Genomic DNA, 14,254 nt, shown 5'->3' with positions numbered 1-14,254 from the left:
GTCTATTAATGAGTCTGCACACCTATTGAATGCACATAAGTAAAGAAGTCTGTGATTCTACACCCACACCACACACTGTGTGAGCTCCTGGGCATAACTATAAGTCTTCCGCTACGTGTACCCTCTAGTGGGTATTTTCTAACATCCATGTCATCATGAGCAACAAGAGCCAACACTGCTCTCAAAGTAGTCATCTTGACTACAGGGGAAAAGATCTCATCAAAGTCAATGCCCTTCTCCTGCTTAAATCCCTTGGCAACCAATCTGGCCTTATACCTAGGTAAAGCATTTGAATCCACTTTGACTTTGTAGACCCACTTGCATGGCAAAACCTTTCTGCCTGCAGGTAACTGCACCAAGTCCCATGTATCATTCTGAAGTAGGGAGTCCATTTCTGACTGCATGGCTTTCTCCCACTTCTTTTTCTCTGTTCTTCCCATAGCTTCCTTGAAGCTGGAAGGCTCACCACAATCTGTCAGCATGATAAAATCAGCCACATTATTGGCTCCTGGAACAAACCTGGCAGGAGGCCGTTGTACACGGGTGCTCCTCCTAACAAAATGTTCCGGATTAGGCTGCTGTCCAGCCTGTTCTTCATGCATGACGGGTGGCTGTACCACCATATCTGGCTGTGCTACAGCTCCATCTGCTGGCATATCTAGTGGTGCATCATTGGCAAAATTATCTGGCTGATATTCAGCCTGTATACCCTCTTGAACAGGGTGATCTGCAGCAGGTTGCTGCTGCATATAAATGGGCATTCTTTGCTGTCCAACATCATCATAAATAACCCTCCTGTATTCCACAGGTTGCACGGGTTCCTTGTGTACACTATCCTCTTTAAAGATGACATCATTGCTGCGTATAATCTTCCGTTTAACGGGATCCCATAACCTGTACCCCATTTCACCTTCGTCACCATAACCCATAAAGATGCATCTGATAGACTTTGGATCCAGTTTGTTGCGCAGTTCTTTGCGTATATGAGCAAAGCACTCGCAGCCAAATACACGTAAGTGCTTATATGAAGGTGGCTTGCCAGACCACACCTCCTCTGGCACTTTCAACTCCAAAGCCTTGTTTGGCGACCTGTTAATAATGTGAACTGCTGTTTGCACGGCTTCTGCCCAAAAGCCATGGGGTAATGCAGCATAAGACAACATACATCGAACCTTCTCCTGAATAGTTCGATTCATACGCTCACTTGCACCATTTTGAGATGCATTATGAGGGGCTGTGAGTTCCTGTTTGATGCCCTTAGCTTGGCAAAACTGCACAAAAGCATGTGACAAGTACTCACCCCCATTATCGGACCTGAGGCATTTCAGCCTGCGTCCTGTCCGATTCTCAACCTGAGCAACAAACTTCTTGAAAGCATCTAAGGCATCTCCCTTATGCTTCAAGAAATAGACCCACACCTTACGTGTGGCATCATCAATGAAAGTAATAAAATATTTTGCACCCCCTAGTGATAACTGTGGCATCTCACACAAATCAGTGTGCACTAGATCAAGTGGTGCTCTATTCTAGGGAGTTCTCCTCTTATGAGGAGTGACAGAGTGCTTGCCAAATATACAATGATCACAAGTGGGCAAATCTGAAAAAGAAAGAGGCGGCAGATAACCCAAACGTGACAGTTCTTGCATTCCTTTAACAGACATGTGTCCCAACCGGCTATGCCACAATGAAACCTTTGGCAGCTCGGTTATGGCCACAACATGATTACACACACTGGAAACATAAAGAGGGTACAAGGTATCACTCTTAAAACCCTCAGCCACTACAGTCTGGCCATCAATAATCACCCATTTGGAATCCCCAAATGTGGTGTGGTAACCACTGTCATCCAATAAGCCAGTGCTAATCAGATTTTTCTTCATTTGCGGCACATGGCGAACACCATCAAGCATAAATGACCGTCCATCAGGAAATACTATCTGTATACTGCCAATCCCTGCAATCTGACATGCAAAGTTGTTCCCAAGATGAACAACTCCATGAGTACCTGTGTAGGAAGTAAACCACTCCCTATGAGGAGTAACATGAAAAGAGGCACCTGAATCCAAGAGCCAGGTGTGCATGTCATGGCCATCAATAACCAAAGCATGTGCTATTACAGCAGAAGAGCATAAAACATCATGTATGTCACTGTCACTGTCCTCTGCTGCAACATTCACTGCATCCAAGTCATCTGCCTTGGCCTTGCCTTTGCCTTTGCTTGCATTTCCTGCATCCTTTGTTTCAGCCTTCTTGGCTTTCTGATCCCGTATGAACTTGAAGCACTTAGACTTCACATGTCCCTTCTTGCCACAATAAAAGCATTCAATGTCCTTTTTGCCACGGGACTGACTGCGGGATTTGGACTTACTAGCAGATCTCCCCTTCTGCTGAGTCCTGCCTCTATCCTGTACCTGCAAAGCATTTGAAGACTTGCTGCCCACATTATTCTTCCTGCTCATCTCCTCCATAAGGAGAGAGCTCTCTACATCAGCATAAATAAGAGTGACATTCGAGTTTGACAGGGTGGTCTTGAAAGTGTCCCAACTCTCGGGGAGGGTACACAGCAAGAAAGTAGCCTTGAACTCCTCATCAAGGTTCAACCCCTGTGCAATCAGCTGTGTAAAGATGGCATTGAACTCACTCAAGTGTGAGGTCATAGCTGTACCTTCCTTCATGCGAAGATCAACCAGCTTCTTTAGCCAATAAACCTTACTGGCTGAGCTCTTTTGGGCATACAATTCTTCTAGTCTTTGCCATAGACCATAAGAGGTCTTTTCAGCCTGTACATTGAACACAAGAGTGTCTGAAATAGTGAGCATGATAGCTGCCCTCGCAGACAAATCAAGCTCTTCCCAGTCATCAGCTGCCATGTCAGATGGCTTGACACCCTTCACCCTTATGGGCTTAGCAATCTTCTTTAACAGAAGTACATTCAAGCACTGTTCTGCCCATAATGCATAGTTGTGTGCTCCTTCCAGTTTCTTTATGTTCAGAATTGAAGAATCACCTCCCCCTGATGCCATATCAGATGAGGAAAGTACCTGACTCCCTGGAAGTAAAAAGACTGAATAAAAATTCTGATTTCTCAGAAAAACCTGCTCTATTCAAGAGCCAGAAGCACTCTCAATGGTGCTGTTTTTACTGTCAGTAAAATCTGCAGCAAAACAGTAAATGACCCTGCAAATATTGTACCTTCTGACACACTGTTCTGTGCTCAAAGAGGCATAAAAAACAGTAATTTCAAACTGCTGCAGCTGCTCAACAAGTGCTTAACAGTGCATAATCATCTGACAAACCACAAACACTGCTGTAAACACTGCTGTATGAGTGCTTAACAGTGCATAATCATCTGACAAACCACAAACACTGCTGTAAACACTGCTGTACTGACTGTACTGATCACTTCTCCCACCTTAGATGAGGTATTGCACTGAGTTAAATTGCAGAAACCACTTGGCAAACACCCAAAAAAAAATGACACTTCAGCCTGTCACAAAACCTGCAACAGTAAATGGGATAAATCCCAAGCAATCATCCTTATACCAAGGGGAGAAAATGCATCTGAAGATCTCTGTCGGTAACCCAAGTGCTATCAAACAAAGTCTGGGCAAAAGCCCCTTGATCTGACACCTGAATCAAGTGGAGAACACCTCAACACTGAGGTAGCATGCAATATGAAAATCTCTCTGACAAAATCATCCACCAATGTAATGCATATACTGCCCTGTGTAGAAATGACATACACAGATCCTAACGTACAAACACTCAATGAGGAACCTTTTGAGCACTGTCAACGATGGACAGTTAGGGACCGAGTAAACTCGATGCGCCCTGGCCAAGCGTGGCTCAACTGAGGTTCTCTGAGTGTGGCACAAGAAATGTGACCTGCAAGAAAATGTCACCTCGACACTGCGGAAATCAAGACAAATGTGTGCTCTCTGGCACCACACTGCCTCAAGGCATACAATGCATCACCTTCCGGGCAAAAGCCCTATGATCTGTTCACCTGTAAACTGAGATTCAAACCCAGTAAAAGCATATGTCCTCTTGCAAAATCAAGGCATTACATTCCCAAAACAGAATAACTGTGCAATCAACCACACACTGTGGTTCCTTCACCTCAAGCACGAGATGAATGAAAGTACGTGCTGTACTTTCAAGATAAGACAGTTTTATGAACTCAAAAATGACCCTGAATCAAGAGGAATGAAGAGCAGAATGCTGTTTCAACTCTCTTTCTTCCCCAAACAAAAAATGCCTTTTGTACTTTCGTACTTGCTGTACTTGGGGGTGGGTAGGCTAGGGAGTGAAGGGAATGGCTCTGATAGGGAGTGGAGGGGAATGGCTCTGATACCAGTTGAAAGGGAGTGAAGGGGGAAGAAGAGCAAGAGAGTGAGAGTGAGAGAGAGACACTCAAGTGCGGGTGTGAAAAATGATGAGCCACACCACAAACTCACTTGTGTTTTATTAGGATTAGGTTTACCCTATGACTGTCTTAAGACAGTCATAGGTGTCCTATCTTTTAATGAAGGGTTGGCAATGTGCCTTTACCCCAACAGATGTCTCAGTCTCATGATGATGATCAAGGTGCAAGAAAAGAGTCCCGGCATGTTGAGCATCAGGATGATCGGACTGATGAGGAGGATGTGGACTTATTCAGGGTACAGATGCAGAGTTTCATGAGTGCTTTCACGCAATTCAAACACGATCCTCGCTTCCAGAAAATTCTGAATTCTGATTTGCGGTCAAAGAAAAGGAAGCCCGATGATGGGGATAGGGATGTTGAAGCTAACAAGAGACCACATGTTAGCTTTCAGGATCAGCCCTCTCAAAACCTCTATGGTTTGCAGCGGCCTAACGCTATTCCCGGGCCTAAGTGTGGAAGTGTGAATACTAAGTTCCTTACTGGCGCCTGCGCTGATCTACCTCCATCTGAAGATTTTGCAACCCCCGTGCCTGCCCTAGGGTTGGCAGATGGCCACTTGCTGATAGATGCCTGTGACATGTTCTTCAGCCGAGGCTGAAACACATGCAAGGCCTGTTGCAACCTGTAGTGCAATGGCTGAGTGAGAGCCTATGGCCTGTAGCTCAATGGTGAAGGCTGTGTCTGCTTTTTGCAGTTCTCCCACGATATACTGTCTCATGGTAACTTGGCATCCATTAAATCCTGCCATTCCTGATATGACAGCCTTTTCCTGATCATCAAGAGACCAGCTGCCAACTTCTTGTGTGAAAGCTCAAGAACCACGGTTAGCACCCGAGACTTCCACCTGAATCACTGACTGTGACGTACAATCCTTCTAATTTCTACTTCAATCCTTCTACGTCACTAGTATTTTTGGGTCTACAAGCCACAATGCGCCTATGAAAACATCTGCATAGTGGTGAGTGGTGACAATAGAAGTCTTCTTCGCCACCATTCCACTAAAGCAAAGTGAACATCTAGGGCCAAGGATCTAGTACTAACTAGCTGATGGGCATGACCAAACACATTGTGAGGCTTAAAAACCTTCGAAGACTACTCGATCACTAAAGTGAATGCTATGCACTTAAGGACTTGTACAACTGTTATCAACATGACATCCCCCTCTGACCAACCAGGACCTCTAGGTCAACCAATCAAGGTTGTCCTCATGTGTTATGTTCAGGTCGGAGGACAAAAGGTCACAACTCTTTTTGATGGAGGCAGCTCGGCAGATTGAATTGACAGTTACATCGGGCTGAATTCAACTAGTACTTTCCGTATGGCTTAGCCAGCTGTCCTATGATGATCAATCTAACATAGGGCCATCACATAGGTCCTAGGATTGCAAATAGAGGACCATAGATTATAAGTTGTGAATTGTGTATTGTGTTAACTCTTGCTGCTTCCATAGGATGGACGAGATACTCGCAATTTTTGGAAAGAGGCGAAAATGGATGTGCCAGCTATCCATGGTGTGGCTGCTATCCATAGAATGAAGAGCCTTGAGCACTTTAGTATATAGTTTGTCTCTACTCAAAGCAAGAGCTATTGGTCATAGAATGTCCAACATGTAAAATTAGGGCCCTCTTTAGTTGAGCCTGTTGGAAAGGTCACCTCCCCATCTGTAAGCACCCAAATGAGGAGAGCGTGGGGGAGGGAGACCTAGGGCAAAAGATGCCCAGAGAAGAGAGAGGGGGCTGCCACATGGGCAGCACCTCACAAGAGAAGAAGGCTGCAAAGGACGGAACCTGTGGAAGGAGCAGAAGGCAGGGACAGCAAGTCCTAGATCTGACCTGGCAGGGCACGATGACATCAGCAGCAGTACGGTTCAGTACAGCGCTGCACACGTGGCTGGAGAAGAGCCTGGCAGAGGGCAGAACCAGCAGCAGCAGGGTGAACAGGTGCTGGCATGGCAGGGGAGCAGCAAATGGGGCTGCCAGTGGGCAGAGGCATGCCTTATATAGGCTGGGCCCTTGCCTAGATTGGAGGGCCAAAAGCCCTAGTTGTGTGGGCCAAAGGGCCCTAGTTTTTGGAGCCCTTAAAGGGCTGGTTTTGGGGCAGACTGGTCGGCCCAAACAGACCAGCCAGTCAGCCCATTTAGGGCTGGCTGGTCGGTTACTTCAAGGGCCCCTTGGGGCCTATAAAAGCAGAGGCCACAGGCCTCATTTCACATCCAGCAAGTCAGCAAACATAGGAGCAGCAGGAGCAGCAGAAGCCTGATCTTTGGGCCTACATCTAGGAGGCAAAGCAGGGCCAGAGTTGCTGCAGACTGAGCTCAAGTGGGGCTGAAGCCTAGGCTGCCTACTAGAACAGCGAGGTGCTGAGATCTTTGGACGGAAAGTCTACTTACGCTCGAGGTGGAGCACGTGGGCTCGAGTCTAGAGATAGCCAGCAGATAGGAGGAGGACCTTGTGGTAAGATCAGAGGACCACACCATTGGTGGGACTCTGGATCTATCTCTTTTGTATTGTGTCCATAGTTTTGGACGGAAATATATATTTTGGTGGTTTCTCTATCTGGCTGGTTCATTGTCTATTGATGAGTCTGCACACCTATTTTATGCACATTACGTAAAGAAGTTTGTGATTCCACCCCACACACCACACTGTGTGAGCTCCTGGGCATTACTATAAGTCTTCCGCTGTGCATTCCCTCTGTTGGGTCATTTCTAATAGAGCCATCTTTAGGAAGCAAGCAGCATGCATCCGCCCCATGCATTGGCATTGAGGGTGCTTTCACAGGTACATGTCATTTGTTCCCAATCACATGATTCATTGCTTCTAGAACCTTTGTTGATGATTAAATTACTAAATTGGGAAATAAATGCACTCTTACTTAAGCCAAGACGAGAGCCTATAGAATTGGAAAGTAATCACTCCATATTTAGCCATATCAGAAATCTTTGAGTCAATGTGAGGCATTAACATAGCATACTCAAGTTGTTGTAACTTGTCGTTTATCAAAGATATCACCTTCTAAACATAAAGACGATATCCCAATAGCTTCCACTAGCTGTACGATTAAGTTCACAAAATTCTCGAGGATATCTTCCTCCACCAAAAGAGTTTGGATCTTTGTACATAAAATCTTTAAAGTTTCAGATGTTTGGGGCTATTAAGTCAATTAGACAAGTCCTACAAGAGATCAACCATTTCATAAACTAGAATTCATACATGAAAACGTAGAAGTTTGCTAGGAAAGGACACAATTAGTGCCTATCGGAATACCAATGCTTTGTTGAAATAAAGAGCCTCCTAGAGTTACGAACAAATTATCTAGAAGAAAGTTTAACCAACAAAGGACATCTTCAGCATCTCTAACTTTTGTGCACCTTTTCTCTTTCGAATCTAGAAGAAAGTTTAACCGACACAGGACATCCTCAGCATCTACAACTTTTGTGCTACCTTTTCTTTTTTGAATCAAGGTGAATACTTTGAGAATAACACCATTATCCGAATTGGTCATGATGGTTTATGTTGCGCTCCAAAGGAGTCATCGTGGATATATTTGCACCTATCTTTGAGTCCTTAACTGGGTGTCTAACGTGTCTTCTCGTTTTTCCTTTGAAAGAATGGCCTAAGGTTAGGTCTCCTAGTAAATATGACTTCTTAAATCTCACGATTGTTGGCTGGTCAGCCATTTCTCCTGTTGTTTCTCATTTTTCAAAAGTAAGTCAGTCTATTCACAGGATTACAAAAAATAAAATTACAACTATTGTTAAATTTGAAAGGCATAGCTAAGTTCCAACCTGTCAGCCAAACTAGCAAGCGTAAACCTGCTTTTTTACTCCTAGTATAATTTGAGTATTCCATAAATAAGAAGAACAATATTGGTAGTAACAAGAGATTTCCATGTGAACATTGCACCACAAAAGGAAAATCAAACTTACACAGAAACACAATAAGACTTTGAAAATGTGGACACCATAAGTGATGTGTTGACAGGGGCAAGGAGGAGGAAGCGAAATTCCAAAGAGCTCTATGAGGCTAAGCAGATTTACAACGAAAAGCGTTATACCTGCCCTAGCCAGAAGCCAATCTGTCCTATGATTGTCCATCTTCAGTCCCTTCCATACTCTGTGCAAGTATTTGCTCTGCTCTTCTCTTTTTTTCATCTTTTTCCTCATCTTTAGACTGTACACGCCCTCTTCTCTTGTCCTTGCCTCTGATACTAAGACCAGCCGCAACAGCTTTTTGACTGGCTCTTCTTCCAAAATCTAACGTCAAGAAAACTGGCGTTCTTTCCTTCATATCAGGAAGAACACCCCCTGATTGCTTGGAAGCTCCAATGTCTTGCTCGAGACTATACCTGGCGGCTTCTAGTGCAGGTGCGAATGCCTCTACGACGGAGGGTAGAGCTACTTGCCCTTCTATTTTTGTCTTAGGAATGGGTAATTGGGAATTGGGGCCCGAGAAAACCAAAGTCGAAACCTCTTTCGCTTCAGGCGGGAGAGGAGGAGCCAGAAAAGGATTTTGAACGCCAATCGCTGGACGTCTGCCCTTAACTTTTCCTTGAATGCTGTCACCCTCAGGCTTTGCAAGATTAGTCTCCTGTTCAAACGCGGATACGCCCAAAGGAGTCTGATGTCTAGAAGGAGGCGAGGTTCCAAAGGCACTTGTAGCATTCTCGAGAGATGGAGCAGCCCCGGTTGAACACAACCGCAAGTGGAGAGAAACAAGGGAGCGCTCAGCTTTACGCCGCTGCCTGGCTTGCTCTAGTTTGTCCATTTTAGGGTCACTTCTCCTCTCCCTCCAGACTGGGGTTGATTTGTAGGTGTGAACATCAGGAAACGCTGGCAACCACGAAGGAATGTGAGGATCGGGAGGCTTTTCTCCTTGCTGGGAGAAACTTGGAATAGCAGTTCTCTTCTTGAAGATTGGGAAGTGCGGCACTGGTTTGGAGAAAGGGATTTCCTCGCCGTACTCAACAAATCGCATCAATTCCTTGAGGATCCCTGAGCTAGAAACCGACCGATTGATGTCAGCGAAGCCCCCGCCCCCGCTCCCAGCACCAACATCTTCCAAAGCCAAAATTACATCCAGGGCGTTGCTCTGCGTTCTACCTGGAAGGTTGGCGTAAAACTGAGATGCCTTTCCGATGTCGGACAAGTAGCGGATTGCAATGTCAGCAAGCGCTTCCATTGCTGAACGTTGGACGGACTGAAATCCAGCCAATTCACAAAGTTGTCCCACGGCTGTTTTTGCTATAGCTCGAGGAAATTCGTCTCCATCCGTGCAATACTTTGCCGTTCTGCTGCTGCTGCCGGTGGTGGTAATAAGACTATGGCTAGAGCTTGCAGAGCCAATGGCCACCATCGCCGACTGGGAGAGTGGAGACGAGGATGATGATGAACTACCATGAAATGAAATCAGGCGCTGCTCATATCTCAAGCCATTCGGCTCGCCTATATATAGACTAAGCGTTACGACTAATAGGGTTGTGGAGCTGATCTAGCATAACTTCCTTGCCCCCCTCTTAGGGCAAAGTATGCACAACGAGGCATGTGCAAGCAGTTGTCCTCCACTAAGCACCAACTTGTGATTATGTGTTTTAAACCAACTTGAAATTGAGTAGTTCTTCATCAATGTGTGCACTTAGGGTTCATCCACATTAGATTAGTTTAAGCACACCATAGTTCCAAGATACTCATGTTTTCACATGGTACAAGAGCAAATTCATCCCTTTCGTTGAGGCTTCATGCTATAAGAGAGGTTGTTTGTGATAGACACAGTGTTCTCTTGTTAGTGCTTTTGAAGAGAGAGAGAGCTTTCCTAGTGGTCGCCAATCTTCTTTGGTGCATAAGCTAGCTTTACTAAGTATCACTATGCTGGTGATTGTGTTTCTGAGGAAGCGAATCCGGTGGCTCCCATTCTCCTAAAACCAAATCTCACCTGGGTAGTTTTTTACGATGGGCTTGAATTACAATCGTTGATTGTCAAACAAGCACTTGCGTAGCTAAAGGACCTATTCAAACACTCGTGATTACTGCCCACATACAATTTGACGACATAAAAGCAACAAACTAAGCTGAAACAACAACATCAATATGACTCACGCAAAGAAACAGCAAACAAACCAAGCGAATTATGTGCAACAAGTGGCTCGCATGCCAAATAAAGTAGTAGACTACCGATTTGACCCGGATGTGAGACCAATAACAAAGCAGACAAGCAAAAGCTATAGCACGGACAACATCCATAAACACAAAGGCGTAGTCTAGCCCAGCAATCATAAGCAAGCAACAACCACCACCGATGCTAGCAATGACATGATGCACAAAAAATACATAACACAAGCGACATGAGTACAAAGCAAACGGTTGCCAAACTAACATGGCTGACACCAAGCAATGCACACATACCAAGTGGCAAGACAGACTCAAACGATGTAACTCATCAACATACTATTAGTAGGCCAAGTCAGCCACATAACAACCAGCACATAACAACCAGCCTGGAGAAGATGATGCCACATCACATGACAAATAAGACATTCCAATAATTGGCATGTGGCAGGTAATAGTGTTAGTAGTGCCACTTCATCACCCAACCACCTAAACATTGACACATGGTAGTGCCACATTATCACTACCATATGGTGATCCAACCATCACAGCCACCTAGGCAAACAGTGCGCTATAGGCACAGTTATCCTTGCAACACATGACACATTGTGCCACATCATCATTGTGCTTCACTAGCACACCCCTTCATTGGCATGCATGTTGCATGTGCACCCGCATGACCCATCATTCTTTTTGCTCCTCTTCTTGATTAAATTTTGTCATGCCATAACTTTGATCCAAGATGAATTTTCAAGTGGTCCAAATAGGAAACGTGATTGCTTTTTTGAGCTCATGCAGTCGTCAAATCTACCCCATCGTATGCAATTAGACACTATCGATATTGAAGTAATTCAATTAGTAAGACCTTTGCAAATGGCATTAAGTACCTCATCTGTCGAGAAGACCACTGGGGAAAGGGTCCCATAGTTGGGTTGTATAAATGAGGTACCTCTTAACATAATGCATCGAGTGAAAATTGGGAAGAGAAGGATGAACAAAGTGAAAGTTTGGAAGAGAAGGATGAACAAGCATTATAACTCAATGGGCTATACTTGGGTAATAATTTTAATCAACCACATACAATCCAAGGAACATGCTAAACATGCATGGGATGAATTGAACACCATGTTTGAAGCTAAACAAAGAATTAAGAAATACATCTCAAAATCAAATTTTATGGGCTTCAATAAACATCAATGAGTCCTTGGCATAGTTTTTGAACAAAGTAAAAAGCATCATGACTCAGCTTGAAGGGATAGATGCATAGGTAGAAGAAAAGAACTTCTAATGCATTGACAACAACCTTGGACAACCTTTTTGATCCAACATTTTAGGGATGTGTGTCATCTCTGCTTAAATAAGAAATGGAGCTGAAGGTGATTACAAGAATAAGTAGCAACAAAAGTGAATGCAAGTTAAGCCAAAGTATACAAGAAACTAGGACATAAGGAAGAAGATTGTAGATTCAAGAACCAAAAGCTAGCTACGTGGAGACTTCAGCAAGCAAAGAGGAGACCTCCAATCATAGACTCTTCTAAGAAATGTAAGGGAAAACTTCACCACGTTTTCCTATGAATTTGTAAGAAGGTCACCAAATAAACTTCGTTATCTCAAATCACATCTTACCACCTAAGTAGCTATATTAACACTAAGGGGAGACGATGACATGTTGTAATATGCTCCACCACTCAAGTAGTATGTTTCATTAAAGGGGGGTGATGCATCTTTTGTAACTCAAATTCAATCGCCTTGCAATAGCCTATAGATCAAGGCACTAATCGAGGCATTGAGAAATGTAGTGTCATGGGCATAAGATAGAGCAAAGCATGAGTCGTTGTTTGGAAGCAAGAGCATGCTGCCACATGTACAAGGAGGCTTTATCCCACAAGTGAGCGAGTAATGCAAAGATGTCCTTCACTCTTACAAAAGGGCAGTCACTTTTATGCAATAAGATGTCCAAGCCCTCAAGTCTTTGTATGCGTACAAGTCTCAATCTTATAACCTAATAAATACTCGAACCATAGAACAAGTGAACCAAGAACATGAAATAATTGAACTTGAAACGTGGAACTAGTGAATACAGACCCAAAAGCCAGACCCTGGCTTTTGCAAATCTGAAACAAGTAAACCCAAAATTTGAGGCAAGTATGCATGCAAGCTTCTTCCCTTGGGTGAAAATCAAAGATTAGACAATACCTTGGGTACCCAAATATAAGTGTTCAAGGTAATATCCTTGGGCCTCTAGTAGTCTTGTGAGTATTTTACCTTCCTTCTTGGGATGGCATCGTTTCATTCTTTGAGTTCGAGGTTTGTCATTTATATGATGGGGTGGCTTTTCATGTCGAAGTTTTGTCGGAACCCATATGTATGATTCACCTTCAAAGTACCATTGGGCCTGTAGTAAATCCTTTCGAGCCCACACTTGCTTGGTTGCTCTTCTTCTTTGTCATCTTTGCCATAGTGAGGCTCTTGTAGAGGTGGAAGTAGATATTGATGCCGATGCATGAATGTTGGTCCGGCTGGTAGTAGTGATTGGTACATCTTGATGGGTTGATTCATCACCAAACAACCCTTTGTGAGTGTCTTGGATCCAACTTTAACCAAGAATCACGACTTCCATTAAGGTACCTGCAGGAGTTACAAAAAACCTGCAAGGCACAACATGATTGTCCATGGAAACATTCAGCCAATAAAGAACCAGCAACCTTAATTGAGGTACCTCCTATGGATTGAATTTCATAATCATAGACTCGAAGGAGTACCTAGCCCAAATGTTTTAATGTTTCCCAAGAGATGACGTTGTTGCTTGCTCGACCATCTGCCAAAGCATGTATTTGGCATGTGTCGCTTACTGATGTCAGCTCTACCCAAAGTTGAGATGGAGTAATATCTATCTTGTTAGATGGTGTAAAAGGGTGTAATGACTGTAGGTTTTTCATTGTCAAGGTGCATAAATTGCGGTCCTTTTGCAATTGGCGGATCTATTACAACCATCGTGATGTATCCAATTTATTGAGTCTTCTAACTCTGGTAAAGGAGCACACCCAAAGTCTTTAGGACTAGATCCACCCTCGTGACTTGTTCATCCCTACATAAATAATAATTTGAGCTTCAAGCGTGAACCAATCCTATAGTTTGCATGAAAGGTCTACCAAAGATAATGTCATAGCCATCCGATTGGTTGGGGAAGTCCATTACAACAAACCACACTTGGTAGGTCAAACCAAAGGTCTTTTTGGGCTTTTGCTTCATCAACCAATTTGACTATGAGGTCTGTGTTATCCATCTTAGGTCATTGCCACTTTTCCCAACATTGCTTAGTGACTATGCTTACACTAGCTCCACCACTATGCTTACACTAGCTCCACCATCCAAGATCACAATCATGCCCTTACCTTGTTAGGAGATGGGAAGTATTGTGTTGGTGTCATCACTTTCAACGTACTGGCCCAATTTGTTGATGGGTACCTTGGGAAAGTGTTGGGAGTCATTTGGGGGTTCGACTATCTCAGGTCAGAGGACTCAGGAGCTATAATTTGCCCATTCATCCAACCTGAGAGGTCTCTCCAAAGAGTGGGATTACCTTGTAATAGTGTCATGATGGATAGGAATGAGGCTAATCCTTCAATCTGTCGAGGCCTAATGATAGGTTCCCTACCTAGCAATTCCAACTCATCAACTCCATAGAAGGACATATTGTCCTCCTTTAATTGTTGCAAGGTGGG

General features: G+C 44.1%; 1 protein-coding gene across 4 annotated transcripts in view; it reads right to left on the bottom strand.

Moving 5' to 3' along the window:
• The window catches only part of LOC147902275 (transcription initiation factor TFIID subunit 8-like), a 29,384-nt gene extending 19,413 nt beyond the window's left edge, over positions 1–9,971 (bottom strand). For all 4 annotated transcript variants that reach the window (XR_015541029.1, XR_015541031.1, XR_015541030.1 and 1 more), the window contains exon 1: positions 8,483–9,971. Coding sequence is in view for 1 of the 4 variants with exons in the window: in XM_087375196.1 (XP_087231322.1) it covers positions 8,509–9,780 (1,272 nt within the window). In the remaining 3 variants the exon portion in view is untranslated. The remainder of the gene's footprint in view (positions 1–8,482) is intronic.
• Between the last annotated feature and the right edge of the window lie 4,283 nt (positions 9,972–14,254).

Source organism: Dipteris shenzhenensis, chromosome 5, assembly GCF_047967505.1.
Source record: "Dipteris shenzhenensis isolate YYH24624 ecotype China chromosome 5, Dip_SZ_1.0, whole genome shotgun sequence".
Taxonomy (NCBI): domain Eukaryota; kingdom Viridiplantae; phylum Streptophyta; class Polypodiopsida; order Gleicheniales; family Dipteridaceae; genus Dipteris; species Dipteris shenzhenensis.
Note: the sequence above shows the minus strand (reverse complement) of the source record. Positions and strands in the feature narration are given on the sequence as shown.